At 36.1% G+C, this 13,655-nt stretch overlaps 1 protein-coding gene across 1 annotated transcript in view; it reads right to left on the bottom strand.

The window, feature by feature from the left end:
- LOC145675439 (luciferin 4-monooxygenase-like) overlaps window positions 1-13,375 on the bottom strand; it is a 53,886-nt gene extending 40,511 nt beyond the window's left edge. Inside the window, exons 1-3 of the mRNA XM_081745858.1 lie at window positions 13,153-13,375; window positions 5,433-5,561; window positions 1,859-2,066 (exon numbers count right to left, since the gene is read on the bottom strand). Coding sequence (XP_081601984.1) covers window positions 1,859-2,066; window positions 5,433-5,561; window positions 13,153-13,170 — 355 coding nt within the window. The 5' untranslated portion in view covers window positions 13,171-13,375. The remainder of the gene's footprint in view (window positions 1-1,858; window positions 2,067-5,432; window positions 5,562-13,152) is intronic.
- Between the last annotated feature and the right edge of the window lie 280 nt (window positions 13,376-13,655).

Raw genomic sequence — 13,655 nt, forward strand, 5'->3', positions numbered from 1 at the left:
CAAAAACTATTGGTAAGGTTAAAAACCGCACATACTTGGGGTATGAGAGGGTATACAAAGCCTAGAGCATAGTTGTTGTTGTTGTTTTTTAGCGTGAATTTAAGCTCAAATATAAGTTTATGTAAACAAGAACAATATTCTAGGCTCCATATACCCTCTCATACTTCAAGCAACATTAGTGAGGTTTTGAACTCGCCAATATTGCCTGAGGTTTAACTACAAAAAGTCTTTGAACCTCAAAAAAATATTTAACCTTCTGACTTTTAAAATTTGAGCTTCAGTATATATTTCTATGTATGGAGTAGAGACAGAAGATGTTAACGAAATTAACTGCTTTAGAGAATCTGGCCGAGATAACGGGTTACAACTAAAAATCTGCACAAAATGTGAGGTAAGATAAAAGCAACCAGACGACAAATGGAAACTATGTTTTAACGTTTATTTACAGTATATACATAGGCAGAAAAGAAAATGCTAATGACACATTGAAAATGGTCCATGATCAGCTACAGTCCGCAAACGTGTTGGAATAGACGCACAGGCTGTTTGGACGCCAGTTGGGTCAATTTCTTTTAAACATTTGCGTATTCTTCTTTGAAGCTGCTGAACATTTTTGCCTTCCAATTATGTTTGTACACCTTGTCACTCAATTGTCCAAAAAAAATCTTCGATTGGGCGGCACTGGGGCAAGTTAGTTGGATTTTTGGTTTTGGGCACAAAAGGGATGTTTTGTGACATGAGGTACTCCTGAGCCTTTCTCGCATAATGAGAGCTGGCTTTGTCACGCCAGAAAATAAAATTATTGTCAGAATGATATTTTCGTATAAAGGGAACTAAGATCTTTTGAAGATATTGCTTCACGTACACATCTTGATTGATTGCTAACCCACTAGGCTTGAAATGAGGCTGCGACACACCTTTGTCCGATACAATTAAGAAAAGCATTACTTTGCTTTCAAATTTCTGCTTGGCTTTATATTTTATATTAGAAGGAATGTGTTGCTTGTCTGAGGAATAATAAATGTCATTTCCGGGCATTTGGGATTTAGAAAGACTAAAGTAACTTTCATCATCCAAAACAAACGATTTTCCTTTATAATTTCTGACCATCCAACGACAATTTGATTTCACAGTTTTTATTTTCGTGTCTGTGTAAGTTGGAGCTTTTTCCTTTTTGCATTCTTTGATTCCCATTGATTTTAATGTTTTAGATATGTATTGTTGTGAACACTTAAATTTCTTTGCTGCGTCGTTCTGACTAATGTTGTCTTTCTTGTCAAACATCTTTTTTAGTCTTTGTTTATTTTTATTCGTCATAATTGCTGCCTTTCGACCACTTCCTGCTTTTCTTTCTATTGTTCCGGATTTAAGTATCGCATAAATTGTTCTCTTTGGCACACCTTCAGCAGCAAAGTGTTTCACAAAATATGATTTCCCCAATTCGTGATGTTTTTCGTGGAAATTTACAACGCTTGCACGGAGGACTTCTTCCTTTGACGCCATTTTCTACCAGTTACTTCGCATTTGAAAGAAAGCAAACATATTGTGAATTAGACAAAGAGCGTACTATCAACATACCAAAGAGTAGCGATGACTGTGTCAATAGGTTTTATTTTATGACTCCGTACATTTTGTGCAGATTTTTAGTTGTAACCCGTTAGTTATTGTAAGGCCCACTAACGTGTTCCTAATTAAATTACTTATTATATACCTCATAGTATATCTTATCTAGCTCTGACAGTGAGTGGAATTTCTTTGAGAAATCATTTTCAGAATGAAGTACTGAACCAAATTATGCGTTAGACAAATAAATACTCCAACAAGAACGAGTTTTTTTTTTTTTTTTTTTTTTTTAAACCTGGTTTATCATCAGGACATGAAACTCTGATGATTCCATTGCACATCCAAACAGCTACAATCACCAGATTCAACTCAATGGTGTTGTACGTATTATAAATAAGAACATCTTGCGGGCCGAAACCCAATTGCAACAGGACTCCAGCGATCTTCCGGGACCGAGACTCTACGTCCGAAAATTTCAACTCCTCTCCTGTGGTTACATCATGCTGTAAATAAACATTAAAAAGAAGGTGGCGATACGTTAAAAAAAAATCGAAATTTAATTTAATAGCATTGAATGAAGAGAGAAAAACAACAACTATGAGATATACTAATCAATAAATTTAATCAAACTGGAAGAAAAGAAGTCATGCGTAGTTTTCCAGAAAATCATGGAAAACCTAAAAAATCAATGCTCTGCGATAATCGCTTCACTTATTAACCCTCCCACTACTAACGGGAAGTACATTGTGCTCACCACAGTATGATTTTTGTAATTATTCTTCAAATCGTTTCCTTGAGCTCCTTCGTGGCAAAGCGGTTAGCGTACGCGCCTTTGGAGTGAGGGACCAGATTCGATTCCCGACGGGAGCTCATGTGGTTCGGATTCCACGTTAATCAGTAGGTCCACGTCTTATATAGTCTCGCTACTGAACGGGACGTTAAACTAAAAATCAACTCAACTCAAATCGTTTCCTTAAAAATGGTAAAAAAGAAAAAAAAGTTACTACTCAACATGTGTAGTAACCAGTTATTATTAAAGCATATTCCTTACGGTCGGTGGTGCAAATTGAACGTTAATATGTCTCATAAATTTGCTATTGTAAGTTGGTGGGCACAAAGTACCCATTCCCTCCCCGTTGGTAGGAGATGTGACTAACATTTAGGTCACTCCTAGTTGACACTATAACAGTCTAAATAGTTGTTAGTCTTCCGTGTATTGTTCACTTCAGTCACTGTAGATTTTTTGTGAGTGTTTCTAATATTTGTTTCTTTTGTAAGATATGTTCGATCTTCCGCGACTCTTGATAGTCCGCGTTAAAAATATAGGATATAGTATACAACAGTTCCTCATCATTTCCCGAGGACTCACGAAGTTCAGTCTTTTACGGATTATTCATTAAGGATCTAGGAACTTGAAAATGGGGTAACAAAGCGACTGAAACTTGTACATGACATACCATCATTTCTGTACGTGGTGCAAGAGTTAGAACTATCCTCGAGTACGGTACACTTTATGTGCGTCTCTTTAGTGCCCTTGTACTTTATATTTCACTATGTGTGTGTGTGGGGGGGGGGGACTTGAACTCATATTGCATGTCTTGTGTTCGTGGATAGTTCTTACTGTTGCATTACGTACAAACGTGATGGTATTTCATGTAGAAGTTGTAATAGCACACATAAGAAACGCAGATCACGGTGTACTAATACTGCATATTCCAGTGTGAGTACATGATCTGGGTTTCTTATGTGTTCTGTTACCATTTGAACATGACATACCAGCATTTCTGTACGTGGTGCAAGAGTAAAAACTATCCTCTAGTACGGAACACGATGAGGAACTGTTGTATACTATTACCAAAATATATACCTAGGTAGTGCGAGGGTTAAGATAAACCGACACTGAAGTCGGTGGCGAATCTAGTCCGGAGGAGCCTAGGCACTAGTTTTTTGAGTGAGAAAAATAATTTTAGCTGTTATTTATTAATTTTCTAAAGTTTATAGTAAACTCATATCTATCATAATCTGGGGTCTGGCTGGCCCCCTCAGTTTTTACTTTCTAGATCCGCCAGTGACTGAAGTAAACTTGGATCAAATTTTTCACTATAACACTAACAATATAGGTTGTATGCACTGTAAGTACTGATATATAACACAAATTTAACATTCCATTCTCTTATACTTTAATTTATGTTCATTTATAATACTGTCGAAAGGGTAAGAAACATAATAATTAATAAATCACATCAAACTAAACAAATTAAGATACCTGAGGGCAAGATATCATGTGTCGTTTTCGAGAAAATTTACAAAAAAAAATAATTTTTAACGACGTTAAAATATATGTCATGTCAATAATAATATATAATTCTTATTCAGCTAGAACGTATTATCTACTTATAGGGATGCGCACGAGACGAGTCGAGACAGGATTTTCCTGACAAAATTCGAGTCGAGACACGGCTCTTCCAATAGAGAAATATACATTTTTCGAGTCGAGACATCACTTTTTCAGCACATTTTCGAGACGAGACAGCCACAAATCTTGTCTCGTGCGCATCCCTATCTACTTAGACGAGTAAATGTAGTATATCTGTCAGTTACGTACGCACAAGTTCGTCAAGGGGAGGTTCAAACACTCAAATTCACATAATTTCAGATGATTCTAAACATATCTTAATATGATAAAAGCGCATTTTTGCATAATATTTAGATCAAGGATGGGGTAAAATCTCGAAACCGCGCCCTCTGCGCACGCCACTGAAATATGTAAAGAAAAGTACAATGTTCAGTAGCAAATTGCATCTATTGTTCTTTGTGCCTTCTAAGGATGACACACATATTCCTAACAGTGACACACATATTCAATTCATTGTAATTAAAGCTAATTTTACGAGGGAAAGAAATATAATGCGGTCCAATATAGAAACAAGGCACAATTTTTCTGATAAGTTGCAACAATAATCGGTAAAGAGTGACCGCTGACGTGGTAGCACCAAATTGGAACACTACACAGGGCGCAGAAGTAGTGTAGAAATGGCGGACGCCGAACCAGAAAAGTAGTGTAGAATTACAAGCAGTTCCTCATCTTTTCAGTGTGGCCAACTAATTTTTTTTATTTTTCTCCGCACATGCATTTCGAAAGCATTCGATCTTTTTCGTGGATTTTGCATAGTGTACATGTTTCTGCGCTAAAGAGGACAATAAATACTCCATATGAAACATATTATGAGTCTATTATTATTATTATTATTATTATTATTATTATTATTATTATTATTATTATTATTATTATTATTATTATTATTATTATTATTATTATTATTATTATTCAAGAACCCACAAAATAGACTTTTTTTACTTCCTAAACGCCTCTTTCGTCATGTTGGTCCTTATTTTTATTTCATTTCGCACTTCATGTCCTCAAAGGAATTACGTGGTTCGTGAGTAAATACTCATAAAACAATTTTGTTTTTATTATTATTATCTTATAAGCATCCTGTTGAATGTGCCGACGTCGAAAATGTATGGAGTTTCTCCTGTACATATCTCTTGGAGCTCTCCCGAAAAGAAGGCGAATTTTTACCTTTTTGGAACATGAGGACAAGTTAGAGCAGTGGTAAAGTTAATAGGTGTTGCTGTATAGGTTGGGAACAAACAAGGGCGCCGATCCTGGGGGGCGGACCCCCCAAAGCTCATATGCTCCCCATTATATTTATGAATATACAATATTTGGCATAATTTGAATGCAATTGGTCTTAAAATTCTCATATATACCTTCTGCATCTGAATGGGCCCCCCCAAATTTACAGAGAAATCGGCGTCCTCGGGAACAAATATAGCTAAATATTCAGTTACACATTTGTACTTACCAACCATACTCCGTCTCCGTGGGTTTCCAGATTATTTCTTAGTTTATTAAGAATAAATCTATGAACTGGAACTTGCACATTGTCTGGCGCACGATCTTCGATTGGTGACGTCACAATTTTCTCAATATTCTGTAACAAAGAAATGAAGAGAAATCAACCCTTGTACTACCAGTATTTCCACAAAATAACCAAACATTGAAGATATTGAAATGCGAATCGAGAATGAAAATTGATCTTTAATTTTAGCATCTGACGTTTATGTCCTGGAGTGTAAAGACATAATTAATGAAAGGATTAATGTTGAATGCATGATTAATGAAAGGATTAATGATGAATGCATGATTAATGAAAGGATTAATGATGAATGCATGATTAATGAAAGGATTAATGATGAATGCATAATTAATGAAAGAATTAATGATGAATGCATGATTAATGAAAGGATTAATGATGAATGCATGATTAATGAGAGAATTAATGATGAATGCATGATTAATGAAAGAATTAATGATGAATGCATGATTAATGAAAGGATTAATGTTAAATGCATGATTAATGAAAGGATTAATGATGAATGCATGATTAATGAAAGGATTAATGATGAATGCATAATTAATGAATTCATGATGAATGCATAATTAATGAAAGAATTAATGATGAATGCATGATTAATGAAAGAATTAATGATGAATGCATGATTAATGAAAGGATTAATGATGAATGCATGATTAATGAAAGGATTTGTGATGAATGCATGGTTAATGAAAGGATTAATGTTGAATGCATGATTAATGAAAGGATTAATGACGAATGCATGATTAATGAAAGGGTTAATAGTGAGAGAATATGAAAGGAATCAAGACAACATATGTGTTCACAAACTATCATGGCGTCGGGTCGAACGTTTCACCAAAAGTGAGTGTCCTAACATAGTGAGTGATACCGTGTCCACCGCTGAATCACGAAATATCCTAATGCAATATTTGTTATCGATTTCAAAATGATACTTTACATTATGTAGAGTAATGTTAAATATGAAGTAAATAAATATAATTGAAAATTTGCTTTTGGTTAAGAAGGTAGTAAGAGGAATGTATATAGTTATTAGGTAAATAACGTAACTTAAGTTGAGAATATTTTTAAAAATATTAAGTAGGCCTAGAAATTATAAAGGGTTATTCAAAAACCGAGCCGGTTTTGGATCGTCGGGCAAATTTTTGTTTCTCGGTTGCCAACATTGTTTTGTATTTGTTGCTCTGCCCACAAACACTCCTTAGTCTGAATTTCTCGCATTTCAGTCTGGGTCTAGCCAGGAAGCAGTCTACTATAACGCAATGTGCTAATTGTGACAACTTTTTATCAGAACGGAGAAAGCTATGCAGCAACTCTCAGGCGATTTCGCGCGGTTCTAGTTCGAAATGACACACCGAATGGATTAACAGTTCACAGACTTCATTGAAACGGATTAAATAGTGAACATTGAAAGTCCTGGGCGTCGTCGTAGTGGTCGTTCTGAGCAAAACATTGCGGTGGTTCGTGACAGTGCGGGTGTTAATCAAGCAGCCATAGCAAATTCCATGAACAGAATTATTACATGTCAGCGCAGTACATGAGGTAATATGCCCGACGTCATTCACCATACCTGAAATCGGAATGTGTGATTAACAAATTTATGAATTTCGTTAGTGTATTAAAAAAAATAGTAAACTTCATAATTTGATGTAACAAAATCGGCGCGCTTTCTGAATAAACCTATATTTGAAAAAGGAAATACTAGATTATTACAAAAATATTCAATGAAATAAGAAGAAAATTATGACAATAAGTTTTGTAAATTTACATAACAACAAATTATTTACTCTAAAACAAATTTGAAATAAAATTTATACTATTGATTTTTTTAAATGAAATCTTTCAGTTTTAAGTACCACGTTTATACCATGTAAGCCAGGAGGCAAGGACATCATTCACGAGGTTCTGGGTTTGAGTTCCGGAGCAGCAAGTATCCGAGCTCGAACCAAAAATCGTTAAAAGTTAGAGGGCGTCTACGAAACATGTTCAAAACTGCACGGTCCGGGTTTAGGGTTCTTAACGGCTCGAGCGGCTCGGCCCACAGCTCATTCACTATCAAGCCGAGCCAACAGCTCACTCAACCGAGCCGGCTCGAGCCGAAACAAACTGAGCTGATGGCTTACAACAACCGGTCGGCTCGAACCGATGGCTCACTTGAGCCGAGTCGGTGCCTCATCTCAACGAGCCGGCTCGAGCTGTTCTCTCAGTTGAACCGAGCTGAGCCGGTTAACATCACTACCCGGGTTGGGCTTCTGCTTCGGCTTAAAACTTCGACCGTGTAGGTTTCTGCTCAGTCTACAATATATACTTATATTGGTGCTCACGACATTTGAGGCTGTCTCGTTATAAAATCCATTGTCTTGTTAATCGAGACGAGACGAGGTGCGAGCAGTGTCCCATCTCGTGAGCAACACTAAAAATATTCCACATTACCGCTTACATTTCTCATAGCTTTCGCTTTCCAGTCTAATCAGGCAATGATTTCAAAACGAGTTAAAACGAGCTAAACGAGCGAGGTATTATCAAACTTGACTCGACTCGCAACTCGACCTTACAACAGTGACTCGGCTCGGAACTCGACTCGAGAAAATTACTTTTGACTCGACTCGAAACTCGACTCGAATTCGCTTCGAGTTTCGAGTCGAGTTTTAGCTCGACTCGTGTCCTTCCCTAGTGCGCTAGCCATTACACCAGCAAGGAAGGCCAATACCGCTGAGCCCAATGTGTGTTTTTGCCTCCCCTTAGATCCTACATTCAGTCAAATAGTACTTTCTTTTACAGATAGTTTCTGAAAATACAGAAATTGTATTTTACAAAGTAACTTCTCTTCCTCTAATAGCAGGAATGTATCAATAATTTCCTTATAATCTAGTGACAATGAAACGCCATTTTCAATATTGCAAGGGCATTGAGTTTTTTCTTGTGACAGAGTGGACTTCAGATAAGTTTTTATTAATTTCAGCTTTGATTTTTTTTTTCTGTAGACATTATGGACATTGAAACCATTAGAAGAACTCTTAAAACAACTCACACGTTTATGTAAATATCTTTGGTAACAGAAATGTCTTCGAATGATATTTTATCGCAAAAAAGAAAAAAAGAAAGAAAAGAAAAAATGAATAGTTTCATACTCTATTACAAAATCAGAAGGCAATTCCAACTCATTTCTTTTTGTTATACCGTATAAAGTTTCTGTGGTTGTGGTTTTACTTCTTGATTTCATCTTATGAAAACAAATATACAGGGTGTCTCAAAAGTCCCCTCACATGGGGTAACTGTTATTATCAGAGTTACAACAAAATGTAAGAGGGTTAACCGTCTCCAAACTGAGGGATTTATGTTTTCAATCTAAAGTGAAAGCTTTTTTTTAAAAAAAAAAAAAAAAAAAAAATCGGACGAGCAATTTGGTAGAGGTGTTCGATAAGGCTGAAGACCTATCGAACTTCGGGAGTGAAAATTTATCGAGTTGTCATCGGTTACTCGAAACCGTTCGTGTATTTGAAATTATCGAAGTTTCGGGTATTATCGAAATTTCGAGTATTATCGACATTTCGGGTATTATCGACATTTCGAGTATTATCGATATTTCGAGTATTATCGAAGTTTCGGGTATTATCGATATTTCGAGTATTATCGAAGTTTCGGGTATTATCAACATTTCGAGTATTATCGAAGTTTCGGGTATTATCGATATTTCGAGTATTATCGAAGTTTCGGGTATTATCGACATTTCGAGTATTATCGAAGTTTCGGGTATTATCGACATTTCGAGTATTATCGAAGTTTCGGGTATTATCGATATTTCGAGTATTATCGAAGTTTCGGGTATTATCGATATTTCGAGTATTATCAAAGTTTCGGGTATTATCGATATTTCGAGTATTATCGAAGTTTCGGATATTATCGATATTTCGAGTATTATCGAAGTTTCGGGTATTATCGACATTTCGAGTATTATCGAAGTTTCGGGTATTATCGATATTTCGAGTATTATCGAAGTTTCGGGTATTATCGATATTTCGAGTATTATCGAAGTTTAGGGTATTATCGATATTTCGAGTATTATCGAAGTTTAGGGTATTATCAACATTTCGAGTATTATCTAAGTTTCGGGTATTATCGACATTTCGAGTATTATCGAAGTTTCGGGTATTATCAACATTTCGAGTATTATCGAAGTTTCGGGTATTATCGATATTTCGAGTATTATCGAAGTTTCGGGTATTATCGACATTTCGAGTATTATCGAAGTTTCGGGTATTATCGACATTTCGAGTATTATCGAAGTTTCGGGTATTATCGATATTTCGAGTATTATCGAAGTTTCGGGTATTATCGATATTTCGAGTATTATCAAAGTTTCGGGTATTATCGATATTTCGAGTATTATCGAAGTTTCGGATATTATCGATATTTCGAGTATTATCGAAGTTTCGGGTATTATCGACATTTCGAGTATTATCGAAGTTTCGGGTATTATCGATATTTCGAGTATTATCGAAGTTTCGGGTATTATCGATATTTCGAGTATTATCGAAGTTTAGGGTATTATCGATATTTCGAGTATTATCGAAGTTTAGGGTATTATCAACATTTCGAGTATTATCTAAGTTTCGGGTATTATCGACATTTCGAGTATTATCGAAGTTTAGGGTATTATCAACATTTCGAGTATTATCGAAGTTTCGGGTATTATCAACATTTCGAGTATTATCTAAGTTTCAGGTATTATCGACATTTCGAGTATTATCGAAGTTTCGGGTATTATCAACATTTCGAGTATTATCGAAGTTTCGGATATTATCGATATTTCGAGTATTATCGAAGTTTCGGGTATTATCGACATTTCGAGTATTATCGAAGTTTCGGATATTATCGATATTTCGAGTATTATCGAAGTTTCCGGTATTATCAACATTTCGAGTATTATCTAAGTTTCGGGTATTATCGATATTTCGAGTATTATCGAAGTTTCGGGTATTATCGACATTTCGAGTATTATCGAAGTTTCGGATATTATCGATATTTCGAGTATTATCGAAGTTTCGGGTATTATCGATATTTCGAGTATTATCGATATTTCGAGTATTATCGAAGTTTCGGGTATTATCGATATTTCGAGTATTATCGAAGTTTCGGGTATTATCGATATTTCGAGTATTATCGAAGTTTCGGGTATTATCGATATTTCGAGTATTATCGAAGTTTCGCGTATTATCAAAAGTAGTGATGGACAGTTCGGTTCCTTCACCTCTCCAATGATTCCTTCTTGCAGCCAAACTAGTCAAACAACTTTTTTCATCTGATAAGTTATTGCAATGTTGTATTTGTCGAAATCATATGTAAAATTATTTTTCTGCCTGCCCCGTTATTGGCGCAATCGACAAAGTGACTATTAGTAGACTAATGTTGTCTTGGATTCCAATTCCTTTCGGGTGATGCATGTTTTCTCTACCTCTTTCTCTCTTCTGACAGACTGCTTGAATCTTGTATTCGAACACTCCGATAATCCCGAACTTTTCTAAATATTCAAGCGACTCGACAAATGCGATCATATTAATATATTTCTGTATTTGCTGCTTTCAAACAATTCGAGATTCTCGAACAGTTCGAGTGTCTCGCAGTTGTGTAATGTTTCTTACATTTCGAGTGCCTCAAACACTTCGAGAGTCTCGATCATTTCGAGTGTCTCGAACATTTCGACAGTCTCGAACATTTTGACAGTCTCAAACATTTCGGGAGTCTCGAAAGTTCGATAATTCGATAAAATTAAAAATTGTTTATCGATGAAACGGTTTTGAAATTTTATCGAATTGTTATCGATTACTCGATTATCGGAACAGCCCTACAATTTGGTATGTGCTCTTATTATGGGCCCAATGTTAAATGAAAATGCAACGTTGCCATTTACCTGGACAAACAACGTAAGTAAATGAAGTTACGGTCTTTTAAAATAACGTGTCGATAGCCAGTCCCCATTTCAAACAGTAACTTCATTCACTTAAGTTGTGAATCCAGGCAAATGGTAACGTTGCATTTTCATTAAACATTGGGCGCATAAAGAGTGTACAGCCCAAACGGTTCATCCGATTTAAAAAAAAAAAAAAAAAAAAACCTTTCACTTTAGAATGAAAACAACATATTTGGAGACGGTTTCCCTTCTTACATTTTGTTGTTACTCTGATAATAACAGTTACCCTATGACAGGGTACTTCAGCGAGGCTGTATGAGACGTAAGCCTACAGTGCCAGGCCCCCCAAACGAGGTTCATCTGTTATATGTTTAAAAATGAAATGAAATCTTTAATAAGTTTTACGTCCCACGGTTATGCCGGTTAGGCTAAAGGAGACGGTGATGATGAGAGATGAGTGAAATTGTGGAATGAAGAAAGTGGGAGGAAACGGGAGAACCCCGAGAAAACCCACGCATATGGTGTTTGTCCACCACAAAGTCCACACGCTGCGAGCTGGGATCGAACCAAGGACCCCGAGCAGCGAAACTGAACGCTCTACCACTGAGCCACCGTGCCCCTGTTGTATGTTTATACTCTCATTTTCCTACTTGGATGTACAAAGTTGCGAATGCATTACTATTGATTTCGTAACAGTGTCAGTTTTTTCTTATATTTTTCTTAGTGTATGCTAAGGGAGCACGCTGTCTCTGTGGTTGATTCCGGGTTCGATTCTCGGTGGGACAGCCTTTGGAATTTTAACTTTCCTCGATGTTTCAATGTTCATCTAGTAGTCCTGACCGGTGATCGAACAAGAAAATAAGTTAGGAATAGAAAAAAGTGGTAGCGCGCTTACCTTTGGTGCATGCGGTCACTGATTCAATCCCCAGTCAAGTAAGTTTGTGGTGGACAACATTGCGTTCGTGGGTTTTCTCGGGTTACTCCTGTTTTCTTCCACTTTCTCATCCCACAAGTTTTTCCATTATCATTCATATGCCCTAATCATTATGTCCTCTAGCCTAAACGCAGTGGCGTATTTAGATGGGGGCTTCCGGGCTAAAGCCCCCACGAAATTTTACTTACTATAATAGTAAAGTATATGAAATATCTTGCAGAATTTTCACATTTTCAGGCAAAGCCTTCCCCGAAACAAAATCGTAAATACGCCACTGCCTAAAGGACAGGTGAGAAATTAAACTAAAATATTTAATTTTTTTCAAACACAGCCAAACAAATGGACTACCGTAAATATAGGTATAGTTATTGTTTCATTAAAAATAGCTTATTCGTAAACTTCTTACGAACTATGTTTCTAACATTGTCAAAATCAGTTTCAAAAAGATAATAATAATAATAATAATAATAATAATAATAATAATAATAATAATAATAATAATAATAATAATAATAATAATGTTTGGCAAGACTCTTGGTTGGCTTTTATTACGTAAAATGTCAGCTCCTCCTGAAGAAAAAGTGATCAGTCCCCCCTAGAACAACTTGCTGGCTATACCACTGCCAATAGTATTGGCCATATATATACAATGTCTGTGGCGTGGTTTAAATTCTCTATTTTGAAAGTAGAGATACCGAAGTGTGACTCTGAACTCTTTTAATTTATATTATCATAAGTTAAAGCTTTCTTTCCTAGCTTTAAAGTGCACAAAATCCGCTGATCAGTAAGTTTTGAATACTTACTTGTTTAGTAGATTCCATTCCGTGAAATGCTTCTCTTTAAAAACCCCGAAACACTATTGACAGCTACAAACACACGAGAATTCTTCTGTAAGTATCGTATAATCCTTTTGCCCTTTAATGTTTATGCTTTTGTAGCCAAAGTTGCTGTGAATCACGTGTCTTTGTTCGCTTATCGCCTGCTACGGTTCAGTGCTGATTCGGACACCCATTACACTACTTTTTTATTTAAGTCGTTCGCTTGGACGAATGACACAGAACGAAGATTTCAGTTCCGAACGGGTCTTTCCCGCAACTGGGTAAAATCGTACAGAAACAGATTGAGTTCTTAACGGGTCTCTCCCGCATCTGGGTAATATTAATATCGTCCTTTTATTTATACTTTTTTTAACAGTAAGCTTAAGGGAAGCTCTAGGCGGAATGTTCACATGCAGTGGCGTAGAGAGCGGAAGTTGGTGAGGTTGATATTAAAAATGGATTGTATAAGGAAGGCATGGTGACTCAGT

The sequence above is a fragment of the Thermobia domestica genome, chromosome 18, assembly GCF_964235325.1.
Source record: "Thermobia domestica chromosome 18, izTheDome1.hap1.1, whole genome shotgun sequence".
NCBI lineage: Eukaryota > Metazoa > Arthropoda > Insecta > Zygentoma > Lepismatidae > Thermobia > Thermobia domestica.